Genomic DNA, 13,061 nt, shown 5'->3' on the forward strand with positions numbered 1-13,061 from the left:
AAACATGTACTTGATGGGAAAAATCTAATGTTTTAGTGGAAAAAGTGTGCTTTTGATACCGTAGTGGCCAATCGCCTAATTAATCTAAATCAAACTTTTAATGAAACTTCATGATGAAAAATTAAAGAGCCACTGCTGCACCAAAAGAAGTTCAACATCCATTCAATGTTCCTCTGGTGTTCGTGATTTATTTTCCAAAACAGGCACGCAAACAAAAAACTAAGGAAACCTGCCTGTCTCTCTTGCTCTGGTATAAAAAGAAAACATAGGCCAACCCAGGTGCATCCTGGTCCTACACCTATCCTGCTGCCTATATGACCTCAGGCGCCCACAGGGTTACAAAACAAAATACTAACTAGACAAAACTGAACATGCTTAAGAAGGAAATAAATAGACTGAACAAATAACTTGTGAAAGAAAATGCTGTCAAACTCTGATCTTAATACAACAAACGTATAGAATAATCAAACAGAAAACTGGTTATTAGCAAAATAAAACGAGGAAACTTACAACAGACAAATAGCTCCAACAGATACATTTATTACTGATAGAAACATGCACTGTGTTTCTGACAATGATGCTCATGTTCTCAGACTTTTCTCTGTTTTATACATAAACCCACAGATGATGCCTATGAAGTATCAGTCAAATGATTCTCTTTCCACTGAGAGGATTTCAGAAGTCATTCTGTTTTTACACCATAGAGCTTTATAACATTTACACTTAAGTGTGTGGGGGAATATACACACAAACCATTGAACAAAGTGACCCCAGAGGCGAGACACAGTGAGGGAGGCAGCTAACAGGACACAAAGTGAGCTTTAATAAAGTAAGCTGTGAGCCATAAAATCCCCAAAAGTCCAAAAAGCAAGCGACAAAACTGACAAAAACAGACTGGGGCGAAACGCAAAAAGAACCAAAGACAAATACAAAAACCCAAAAGAAGTACAAACCAGAAGCTGGAGGGGAACACAGGCAGGAATCCAAAAACACAAAAAACAAAACAGATGAACTGACAAAGAGAGGGAAAGACTGAAACACACAAGGGAGGTCCGGCTAATGAGAGGCTGCCGAAACTAATCAGCAATCAGGAAAGGTGAAGAAGAACACAAAGACAGGAAGTGGAAAGTAAGATTTGGTACCAGACGAAACATTTACCAAAATAAAACAGGAAACAAACAAACTGACAACCAAAAGCATGACACAAACAGTAGAAAAAGCACAGGAGAGGAGCATAACAACAACTTGTTTATAGTACAAAAAGCATCACATTCAGTATAAAGGGAATTAGTTAGTCCTTTATTTCCACCCTAAACAATATTTAATATGAAATTAAATAGATGATTTTTGCATTGAATTGAACCAAAGACTGAAATCTTCGTTTGTATCCTTCAAAATTATAGGTCAGCATAAGTCTGTGGTGTTTGAGTCAGTTTCCACGTTGGGATTTGACTCTTCTCATGCGTGCTGTGTGTTCAAGCAGGAGGGAAATTTAAACAAAAAAAAGTCAGATATGATTTGAAGATTTCCTGTTGGAAATCACAGCCTTTTTAATCTCAGGTGCAGCAGGTAGAATCAAAACCGAAGTCAAATCCGTTGCTTCCTCTTTGCCTTGCTTCGTTTGTGTGGCCCCATTACATCCAGGAGATATTCTTGTCTGTGTACAGGGTTGTTCTATCCCCCCCTCCTCCGCCCTGTGTGGTTGGCATTATCTCCGCCTGCTGGGTGAACCGCCGTGGCACCGATAGCGTCTGGGCTGAATTAAATTTGGCAGCCCCGTAATGCCTGTATGAATAGCAATCGCGACTAGTTCAACATTTGAATACTTCTTAATGCGATTCTTTGCACTCTGCTGACCCTGACAGATGGAGAGAGCGAGCGAGGGAGAGGGAGAAGGAGAAGGAGGGAGGAGGGAACGTAAGGGGAGAGGAAGCAAGCAGGAGGGAGGGATGATGCAGATTAGAGGCTAAATAAAAGCTAAATGAGGTCTCACTGAAGAGGATGTGGGCTGGATGGATGTGACTCATGTTTAAAGATGGATGATTAAGTGAAGGTACATTAAAGGAGATGTTGTTTCTGCTCAGCCTTTTTAAAAAATATAATCCTTTTAATTCAGTGAAATAACAATGAGTGTGTTCACTTTAGGATTGGTCGGTTTCAGAGACAAGGTCACGTTTTGGTTCCTGCGTAAAGAGGAACAGGTTTGATCCAGCTGCCATTAAGAATTCAGTGTCATTAAAATCGAACTGTTATCACATCCGGTAACAAATCACGCTGTATTTTTGAGATACGTATCAGTCAAATAGGACTAAAACATAAATACAGCCTCACAAAGACGATATATTTAATGTTTTACCTCATCAACCTGATTGATTTTTGTAAATACGCGCTTGTTCTGCATTCGATGGCAGCGACACATTTCAAACGTGTCGGGAAAGGGGCAACGAAAGTCTGGGGAGGCTGTCGAAATTGAACAGTAACTTGAAAGGGGGCGTCCTCGACAGGCGCTGTCGTTCCAAAGCCAAGGACGGGGCGAGGCGAGGCACCTTGTGAAACACGTGAAGGACGTAACAGGAGCACTTCGTAAAACCAGATTTTGTTTACAGACGATTGCCTTCTGTTGTTGTCTAATTTTACACAGCGTCTCTTTCTTTCTTGGAGTCAAGTTTGTACTCGATCTCTCACAAAACGTCCAGTTTTCTCCCAAAGGTCGAACACATGTCTTGACCAGAGAGTCCAACATCCCTACATTTTTTTCTTCTTTTTGTGTTTTTGTTCGTTGGTTTTCTGTCTGCATCTTTCTCTCCGTGATATAATTGCAGCCAGGTGGTTCTCTGCCTTTGGCACAAGGCATGCTGCTATTTCCCCCCATATGGTCCGAACTAGGACAGAAAAATAAACTGATGAATGATCACGATTCATGCACTCCAGTGAAGACAGCCAGGCAATTTATGATTAAAGCCTAACCCAGCGTTGAACAGAAATGATATCATACCGTTCTCGAGACTTTAGAGGTCTGGAGCAGAACGGCAGCTGTCATGTCACGTCAGTGCGGTCCAGTGCATGCTGGGAGAGGCTCCAGCAGCGGTGGAGGAAGTATTCTGATCTTAATTTATGTAAAAGCAAGATCTTACGGTTGTATTTGAGTTCATTCTTAATTATTTTCAGGGCTTCAGACTTACTTTTTACACTTGTTCTACAGCAGTGCGCCAAACGTCGTCCCTCTGATGCACCCAGCACATTTAGATTTAATTTCTAAACACGTTTTTGTGTAGGTGCTACTAATGTTTCTCTTCATTCAGACCACAGAACACACAACAAGAACGCACAAAAACCTTGAAAATATTTGTACTAAATTTTGGCCACATATCAAACATTTTGTCGCCACAGATCTAAAATATGTTGTGCATTTCCTCTACAACCATCTGACCGGTGGTTTAGATTCCAAAGAGTCTGCAAATGGTGACAAAGGGGAGAAAAACGCTGCCTGCATCAGAACTTTTTTTTTTTTTTTTTTTTTTTTTTTTTTTTACAAACATATTCCAACTAATAATAATTCTATAAAGGAAAAAAAAAAGTAAAATAATAATGAATAAAAATAAATAAAAAGAGAAAGGAAAAAAAACTAAAAAAAACAAAACTAAAATAAATAAATAAATAATAATAATAATAATAACAAGACACAAGCAGACAAACAAATAGCACACTTCCAGATCCTTCCAATAAAAAAAAAAAAAAAAAACCCGCCCCGCCCACCTCTAAGATGGACTCAGACACTATAACTACGAACTTCATAAACAAATTCAAAAGAAATACTAAGAGAACAAAAAGATGTACATCACAACGACATCAAATAATTTTCCATTGGAGCCCAAATTTCAACATAACCTGCATCATTATTTTCCAAACTAAAGGCTACTTTCTCTAGACTCACTGCCTCCATGGCCCTGCGTCAGAACTTACGTTGCTCCGTTCGGTATCCGGTTGATTTCCGATAATAAAGTCATCATGTACAAACACGGGAAATGATCTTCTTAAACTACGAATTAGAGCAAAACACCAGGTGACACGTTTCTGAAGTCGGTCCACTGACACTGATTACTGACAGACTCGGTATCAGAGGGAGGTTCATTTAAACGTAGCGCTTAATCAGCCAGGGGAAGTGCATCCATGCATATAAAATCACCCAGGCTGCTCTTCATCGTATCTGTTTCCACTGTCTGTGCAGCAGCTGCAGGAGACCGCTGTGTGTTACCAGCACCGCAGTCCGTCTCTGCCGGCAACGCAGAAGCAACAGATTAATGATATCTTTAGTGTGGATGTTGTTTTCTTTAAATCTCTCAGTTGGAAGCAGTCATCCCGTCGCTGTCGTGCTGCTTGTTCTCCACCAGAGTGTGCAATTCTCCTTCCCAGGCTCGGGTTGCAATCAGCTCTCGGTGAAATACCCGTCGAGAGCTTTCCCGCAGTCTTTCCTTTCAGAGGAGACACTCTGCAAATTCAAAGCAACATGTGTGTTGGATTCGGATGCCTGCTTTCTCCTTAATAAAGTCGTGTTTTGCTTTCACCCCGGGGATTGTTGTTCCTCGATATACTCCGGTATGAGGTTCCCTTTGAGCACAGTGCCCCTTTGAGTAATTGAGGGTTGTCTGCACGCACAAACTTGGAGGAGTAAAGTGAGAATACAATGTCGCACAATGTGGCAGTGGTACAAGATATCAGATATCAGATGAGTTTTCCCTGTGGATGCACACTTCCTCTTCCTTTACCTCCTCTCCGCTCTTAGTGTTTCGACCGAATCCAAACAAATGAGCAAGTAAGCATAGTGATAGGAAAAGGGAGGCGATTTGCAGTCACGGGCTGCGAAGCAGTCGCAGCAGTTGACACTCTCGATACATTCGCAATCACTCAGTGCCAAAAGCAGCGCCTGTCTAATGAGCTAAGAGAGGCTCTAAGTCATAGGCCAATGAGATGTGATGGCTTGAGCAGATTTATATCCATCATGTAGAAAATCTTCCCCCCCCGTGGGCATCTGCAGCGTCCCTCCGTCTCGGCTATAAATGAGGGTCATTTGTTGGCGGGGAGCGTGTTTCAAAATGCCAGAAGAGAACGCAGAGCACTTTAGATTAGGTTGATGCATTTAGATCTTCCAGGAGGCTCTCGGCATCTTAAGAAGGGTAATGACGTGCTCGGCGCTTTGAGGGACTTTACGAGGTTCCTAGAAACAGGGCGGATTCTTCTCGAGGAAATCCGAGTTGATGCCAGTCCGTACCCGGGGAAAATTCACCCACCTGGCTCGTGATATGGAATCAGTTTAGCTGGATTTAACTAGCCCCCGTGGTGCAGAGCAGCGAGGGAAATAACAGCGGCCGCTTCAGAGAGGCTGCAATATATTACGAGCGGTGACGGATGTGTCACTGTGGAAATATGACAGCGCTGTGGTCCTTTGGGTGGATGTCTATATTTACCTTTGCTCCCACATAAACATGGAGGATATAGATACTGTGATATGTGGAGCTGAGCTGAGAGTGTAAACCAGCAGTAACAGATTCCACGGTGACACTTTATCATAAAAGTGCCTCCTTTTAATTATCAAAAGGTCCATTTAATTAAACGTCAGTTAACACTGTAGGTAAACGGCGCAGTGCCTCTTCAAAACACACTGTTTGGAGCAGATTATCTGGTCGTGTGAGGGGTTTACTGATCGAGTCTTCGGCCTCCGGAACTGCTCACAGACTCATCAATCATATGATTTAAAATCGGGATGATTACATCCGAGCTGGACCACAACAATCAATGAGAAAGGCATTCCGGCAGCTGACGGGGGCTTGAGGCTAATGTTAGCTGGCATGCTACTGCCGACAGAAATGTAAAATGTCACCTCCAGTTCTCGGTGAGGAGGAGAAATCACGTGTTGGCCGAGTCTCCCCTCTCATCTAGACCAGAATAACCTTGTTCTCCCTGTCAAACATGTGGCTACAGCATGTTGCAGCACCATGCTAACCTCCATTTTGTTTACGTCTACTTCCCCGTGAGATCGTGTGAGAGGGACCACATGCGAGGCCAGTGCTGAAGCCACGCCCCTGTTGCTGCCCAGAGCGGTGGTGAACGTGCCAAATTCACCCCCTTGGTGTGCTCAGCAACAAACCTGCAACATGTGAAGCCGATCGGCTAAAAGGTTCCCAAGACAGGAAAATAACAAACTGACAGATCAAGCTGCCTCCATAAGCTGAAAATGATTCGATGTGAATGTCAAGAGTGAACAAAGAACATTAAAGTTGTGGGTCAGAAAATCAAAAAACAAGGAGCTGGATGATTCTTAATAGCTCTGACAGACTCATTTCACAGCTGCTCTAAAAGCTTCATCAAAGCCAATTAAGAATCTGAAAACATCTGCCTTGCTGTGGTGGTCCTGACTGAACAGGTTAGAGGTCAGATCTGATATAAAAACTTATGAATTGTATTCATCCTCAAACATGTCACATCTGACTGAAAGCATTATGACTACAGTGAGAGAAGCAGTGTAGCTGTTTCCGCTCACCACAAGGCTGCTGGACTAAAACTTACTTTAAAAAGGTACATTTAATTAAAAACTTCTCATATTTCCTTAAATGAAAATATGAAGAGTCAGAGTCTGTGCCTGCTTTGCTTTGAGATTTATTCTGTCTGATGCTTATTAAAAAAAGGCTCTGGCGTCACCTGGGAGTACAGAACATAGCTGGCCTGGTGAAAAGTACTTCTTTCATTTTTTCTTTTTTGCAAACAAACATGAGGGATTCAGATTTTCTTAATTTTATACTGACGTCATGCTTCCTGTTGCTCTCTCGATGCTGTTTGTTGCATTAATCCATCACGGACAGCAGATGTCTCTGCTTTACTTTCAAACACACATTTTTCTCCTTCTCCTTCTCCCTGATGTAAAATGTTTACACCTTTAGTTTTGTCCTCATCCGAAGAAATATCTTTCTTTTCTTAAGGTTTTAAAGTCCTAAACAGTCATTTTCACACCAGCTGACTTTGACCTATAGCCTGGTGCATGAACCAGTAATCATATCCGCTGTATTGATTTATTCGCCTTTCGCAATATTCACTTTGAGGGGTTTCATCACTGAGAAGTTTCAAAGTAAAAGCATACAGAAGATCATTTGTCATCTTTTGGAGGGTGTGAGAGCCGCAGCAGTTTCAGAGGAGAGCGATATTGATTGAATTGCTGCTTCTTGTGCTGCAACCAGAGTTTGTTTGTTCCCACTGCACAATTCATCAAAACAGTGGTGTCATTTAACCCACATGACAACAATGTGATATGGCCGGTTTTTAATTTGTTTATTTATTTGTGATGACGCGATGGTAGGAACTCCCCCGCTTACACACCTCCAATCAACATACACACACATCTATGTACAACTGTTTCCTCAACCATAAGTGTGAAATTTGAATTCTACAATTCGACCTTTTTGTACCTTCCCTCTCTCCCTACCATCATTTTCATTTTAACAGGGTTCGAGTTCGACCTGTGGCCCCTTGTTGCTCTCTCATCCCACTTCCTGTCAACTCTAAGATGTCCTATCAAAATAAAGCCAAACAGTAAATAGTTCAGGCAGCAGAGTGTCTCTTTGATCCTCTCGTTTGTTCGTAACTTCACGTTGCTACTTGTCCTGACTTCCTCCTTTGCTGCTGTAATAATTACTGCGGCCACTAGAGGCTGCAACCAAACAAAAAATTTAAATATGGCTCCTTATAAACCACTTTCATCGTTTACCTTTACTGTCATTTTAGTAATGAGGACAGCCTGAACAAAACAGTACCGAATTTAGCCCACTGGTTCCAGAAAGGAGTCCAATTGCATGTAAGCTTATGAGAAAACAACCCGACTTCTCCCTTGATGTATTACCTCAGTGAGCAGTTTCGTCATGAGTTTGGGGTCTCAATCGCTGGTTTCAAGTCTTAGTCTATACAGCCTGATGTTCATTCTGTGAATTATTAGCGTAAAATAGACGATAAACAAACAACAGTTGATGTTGGGAGTTGATGATGGCGGCGCACGTAGTTGCAGCGGCTCGGTGCTTTCCTTGTCAGTACTTTTTACGTGCGCATCTTCTACCTCATCAGATGTTTTGCACTGAATAAGGACTGCACTCAATTTCGTTGTACCTGTTACAATGACAATAAAGATATTCTATTCTATTCTATTCCATTCTAAAGCAGGGTATGCATTGGGGTGTGGCTACATTTTGATTGATCAGTTCAGATCCAATCAGGATATCCTCCCCAGTTCCTACATCTCGTCCAAACGTGGTCACTCCTGGCTTTGAAAAACAAAGATGGCGTCAACCACGATTCCAGACCGATGGGTGATGTCATGGTGGTCGATGGGGTTCACTAGATTCTAACTAAACATACTCACGTTAACGTTCTCACTCGTTAGCAAGAGGGGAAGCGATTAAAATGAAGAATCCAAGTTGAATATGAGTGAAATAAAGGGTAAGCGCGTTATTTTTTCCTACATAAATCATAATATTTCAACTTGTTTTCACTCCGTATCGTTGGATATCGGTTCGTCTTCGTGGCAGTCGCTCCACGCCCCCCCCTCATATTTTTGACAAGGGAGGTGGCACCCACTCTTGTCTCCCCTCAAATCGCCTACTGAATATAGTCGAATGAATCACACAAAATCAACATCCAGGCCGCTTCCTTATCCTTGTCTCCTTAGCAACACAGTCCCCTTTGCAAGTAAGATGAGACGCACCTTTTTTCTCAAGCTTGCCCAGAGGTTCCTGGAATATGATTTTTTTGTGTGTGCGTGTGCCAGTGTCACAGTGCGCTCGCACGGAGTAAGATAATAATCAGAGCGAGCGTTATAATGAAGAGTCTGCCGCCGAATGCCACATCCTCCTTGTTATAATACAGAAAGGAGCCGTCACTGCTTTGTAGCGCGAACTGAGAAGCGACTGTGCCACGTTGAAGGTCACAGACAGCATTTGATGTCAGGGTTTGGTCGTCTTTCAAAGGTTAGACTGGCAGAAATTCTGAAGTTTAAAAAAAAAAAAAAGTGTCTACCATGAGGGAATCTTCTCTGAATTATTCCCGTTCGTCGGAATAAATCTGAAGCCTTTTTGAAGAGCAGCGAGACGCAAAAGAATGTGCTTTGTGCCGACACATTTTTGCATTTTTAGCCACGCTAGCAGACTGAAACATCTCATCAACTAACGGATGGATTGCTTGTGAACATTTTTGTCCCCCCAAAAAGGATGGTGAAAGCATGAATCGTACCCGAGGCTGAATCCTATCGACTTTCAGTGATCTTGTTTTCTTGTAGTGACACAATGAGGTCATTCAACATTTCGGCTTTACGTGACAATCCGATGGACTGACATGAAAGTCAGTGCAGACTGATGTTAGCTCGTGATGAATTGGAATAACTTCTGATCTTTTAGAACAGCACAACGTATCTATCAGATAATTTTGGGGGGTTTTTGAGCAAAGAGAGCGGCAGGGGAGTCGTGTTTCTGCATGCTAACCCGGAAGTTAGCATCGCCGCGGTTCCTTAGACAAAAAGCCTCTAGGACTTGACACTTCCTGACAGGAATAAGCACAAGAAAGCAGACTGAAACTTGCTAAAGTATTTTACATATTTCCTAAAGACCTTTTATGCATTAAAGGTCCTGGAATCTCATATTCAACTTGTCAAATACTGACGCTTCGGGTTTTCCCGACTCGGCAGGTCGTGAGTCGTCAGTCGTCCTCCTGGATCCACACACTTCACATATATTATTTAATTTGTATCAGATCTTCTGTCAGTGCACTTTGTAAGTTGTGAGTGCGTCGTTCTGTTCTGCACATGCGACATCTACCGCACATCTATCGCACATCTGTCCGTCCTGGGAGAGGAACTCCTCCTCTTTGGCTCTTCCTGAGGTTTCGTGCATGTGGGATTGTGATTTTTTTGGGCTCTATAAATAAATCTGATTGGATTGACTTGGTTTTAGTACGGTGGCCGGCCCTTCATACAATCCCAATGCGTCAGTATGTGATGGGGGGGGGGGGGCATGACCTCAGTATTTCAAAAAATCCTGGCTCCGGCCCTGCGTGTGATCACAACGAACCCTGACAGACTTGTTTTGCTACATTATGTAGATTTCTTTTCCTTGCTGTAAGAATTTTTTTTGGCTTCCAAATCTCCATGAATCATAATTTCCCCTCCACTGTGTGTGTGTGTGGTTGTGTTCTGCTGTTTGTGTGTGTGTGTGTGTGTGGATGAGATGCACTGTACTCCCCCTCCCCTCTCCCGTCTCTGAGCATGGTATGATCCTCGCTTCAGCAGCGCCTCCGTCTGAAGGGCTAATTTATATCCAGTCACAAAGTATCGCAGGAAGAACCAGGTCCCCGCTGCTCTCCCTCCTTCTCTCTCTCTCTCGCTGTCTGGTCGGTAACCGAACGCGGATCTTTGACCGAGCGCAAAGCTGGACCGGTACATAATGACCATGTACAAGGGGAAGCGTCGCAACCATCGATGTAAGTTTACACACGGCGTCTGTTTTTTTTCTTTTTCTTCCATCTATAAATGCTGATGTCGACAGATACAAGTTGCCCTTTTTTTTTTTTTTTTTTTTTTTTCTTGCTCGACGCGTCCCCTGATCTGCAGGCCGTGGTGAAGTTGCTATATTGTGCGTGGACGTGTCGCTTTTACGCGCAGCCGCGAGGTGCCAAAGTTAAACGCAGACGCGCCACTGACTCGCCGCTGCGCGAAGAAGCTCTCGTCTGCATGTGTTTTTCTTAATATGTCAATGCTCCCCTGGCTGATAGCAAGTCAAGCCACCTGCTGCTGCCGATGATGATGATGCTGCTGATGATGATGCACGATCAGCGCTCGCACCGAGCTGTTAGTTTGGAGAGCTGTTGTTGATTCAAACTGCTGAAGTAAGCGCGCAGCATCGCGAAATAATATGTGTCGACTCATCGGGGCTGGAGAGAGGGAGAGCTGGTTATAATGTAAAACAGTCGTTTTAGGATTTTAATTCGCGTTCATCCGTCGTCACATGACCGCAGCTCCAGTGCGCACACGTTATCTCCCCGCGGGGGATACTCAGTCTGGACGTGATGGTGCTGATTTAGTCGTTTTAAAGCAGAAATATCAGCAGCTCAGCTTCTCAACTGTGAGGATTTGCTACTTTGCTTTGCCTAATGTGGCTGTAAACTGTCTTTGTCAGACAAGAACAGCCAATGTCAAGGTGTTGGGGCATGGCCAGAGTGAATTCTAAGAATTTTAGGATGTTTGTGGATCCATCTTTGATGTGATTTTTCGGTTCATAAAGAAAAAAAGGCAGCAGATTGGTTGTTATGGTGCAAGCCTGGGCCGGTGCACATGGACGCTGTTGGCACACCGGGGCAACCAAGAATCTGTCAAGTGCGACTAAACATGTAGATTTTTATTTTAGAAACAATCTAGATTGTCTTGAGATCTTGTTTCATGTAATTTAATCGAAGAAAACGTGTTTACACCTTTTACACAATTATTAGGCGTGCCCACATTGTGTGCCACATTCTACAGTCATGCATACCCACGGCGAGTGTGATGCAGCTGCTGTTTTAGAAAAAAAAACAGATTTCCTCCTCCTCAGCAGGGGAAAATGCAGAGCTATAGTGTTGCACCGTGCAGGCTGCAAATAGAACCGCATGGCTTTCTGGATGTAAAGCTTTGTGAGGTGAGAAGAAAAGACCAAAGGTGGAAGTCACGCACGGAGGAGTCAGTGTGCAGGCGAAGAAATCCAGGCGCTCCAACGAGCAGGGATAGTGTGAAATAAAAAAACTAATCTGTGCTCAGATGGTTGAACATGTTGAGCTTATTTTACGGGCTGTTCTGGACTTTACCCGTCAGATGGCCGGTCCGAGCCCCTTCTGGGTATTTACAGATAGGGGACAAACTGGCCGGGGCTCGAAATGTGTTCAGGATGTGAAACGTCTGCGTTTGATAGATAACGGACAGTAAAACCTGTTGATATCAAGATGTCCGTTCTCATTGTGTTCTGTTACATTTGTTGTCATTAGACGCACTTTTGACCAGCTGAATCAATTGCCAACTATTTTTGATAATCGATTATGGTGCAAAATCTAAATTCTCAGATTCCAGCTCCTTAAATGTGAATATTTTCTGGTTTCGTTACTTCCTCATGACAGCAAACCAAATATCTTTGGGTTGTGGACAAAAAAAAAGGACGTTTGAGGACGTCATATTGGCCTTCACTGGCATTTTTTCACCATTTTCTTACATCTTACAGATCAATCAGTTAGTCAGTACTCTGAGAAAGTGATCAAACAGATCGACCGGCGATGAGAAACAATCAGTCTCTAGTACAGATGAAACTCAACACCCGTCTTATCTTCAGCACCTCGGCTAGCTCCTCAAGATTGTGTCGAAGCATGTAGGGATGTGACTTCTACACCGCTCGCTGCCGCCGTCCTCATCGGGCTTTTTTCCCTGCAATCAGCTCCCTGACTGCAGATTCAGAGGCTGAGTGCGCTGAAGCACGAGCGGTGTCAAGCACTGGCGGCTGGAAGAGGTGGCCGGGAAAATAATAGTGAAGGACTCCCTGCTGGTGAAACCTCGCAACCCGTGCTTCTTTTTTTTTTTTTTCGCCAACAGCACATGTGGTTTTTTAGCAGCATACACTGCAGTGTGATGGATGTGTGAGTGATATATAACAGTATAGATATATATATAGAGAGAGGGAGAGAGAGAGAGAGATCTGTGTAGGTGTTACATTTGCAGTTTGTTTGAGACTGCAGCACTTCATTATTTATTTCTTGCTCTTATTTTGAAATGCAACAGTGCCGCATGGACGTAATGGAAATGTAAGCTTTTGCAAATAGGGATTGTTTGTGAATTAGAGAGGAATAATCTGCTACACATCTCCGCTTTGTTTCCATGATTGTGCTGTGTTGAAAGAAAAACAAAAAAAATGTAAAAAAAATACGTCCCTGTTCAGCTAATACCCACCAGGGGGGGGGAGGAGGGGAGGGAGGGACGGGGGGGAGAGGGGATTTATCTTTGTGCTTTGTTCCTGTTT

General features: G+C 43.2%; 1 protein-coding gene across 7 annotated transcripts in view; it reads left to right on the forward strand.

Moving 5' to 3' along the window:
- ralyl (RALY RNA binding protein like) overlaps positions 1–13,061 on the forward strand; it is a 122,600-nt gene that overhangs the window by 76,562 nt on the left and 32,977 nt on the right. The window contains exon 1 of one of the 7 annotated variants that reach the window (XM_030397567.1): positions 10,263–10,509. The exons of the other annotated variants lie outside the window; for them this stretch is intronic. Coding sequence (XP_030253427.1) covers positions 10,473–10,509 — 37 coding nt within the window. The 5' untranslated portion in view covers positions 10,263–10,472. Of the gene's footprint in view, positions 1–10,262; positions 10,510–13,061 lie in introns of those variants that run through there. 7 annotated transcript variants of the gene reach the window in all.

Source organism: Sparus aurata, chromosome 19, assembly GCF_900880675.1.
Source record: "Sparus aurata chromosome 19, fSpaAur1.1, whole genome shotgun sequence".
NCBI classification, from domain to species: Eukaryota; Metazoa; Chordata; class Actinopteri; order Spariformes; family Sparidae; genus Sparus; species Sparus aurata.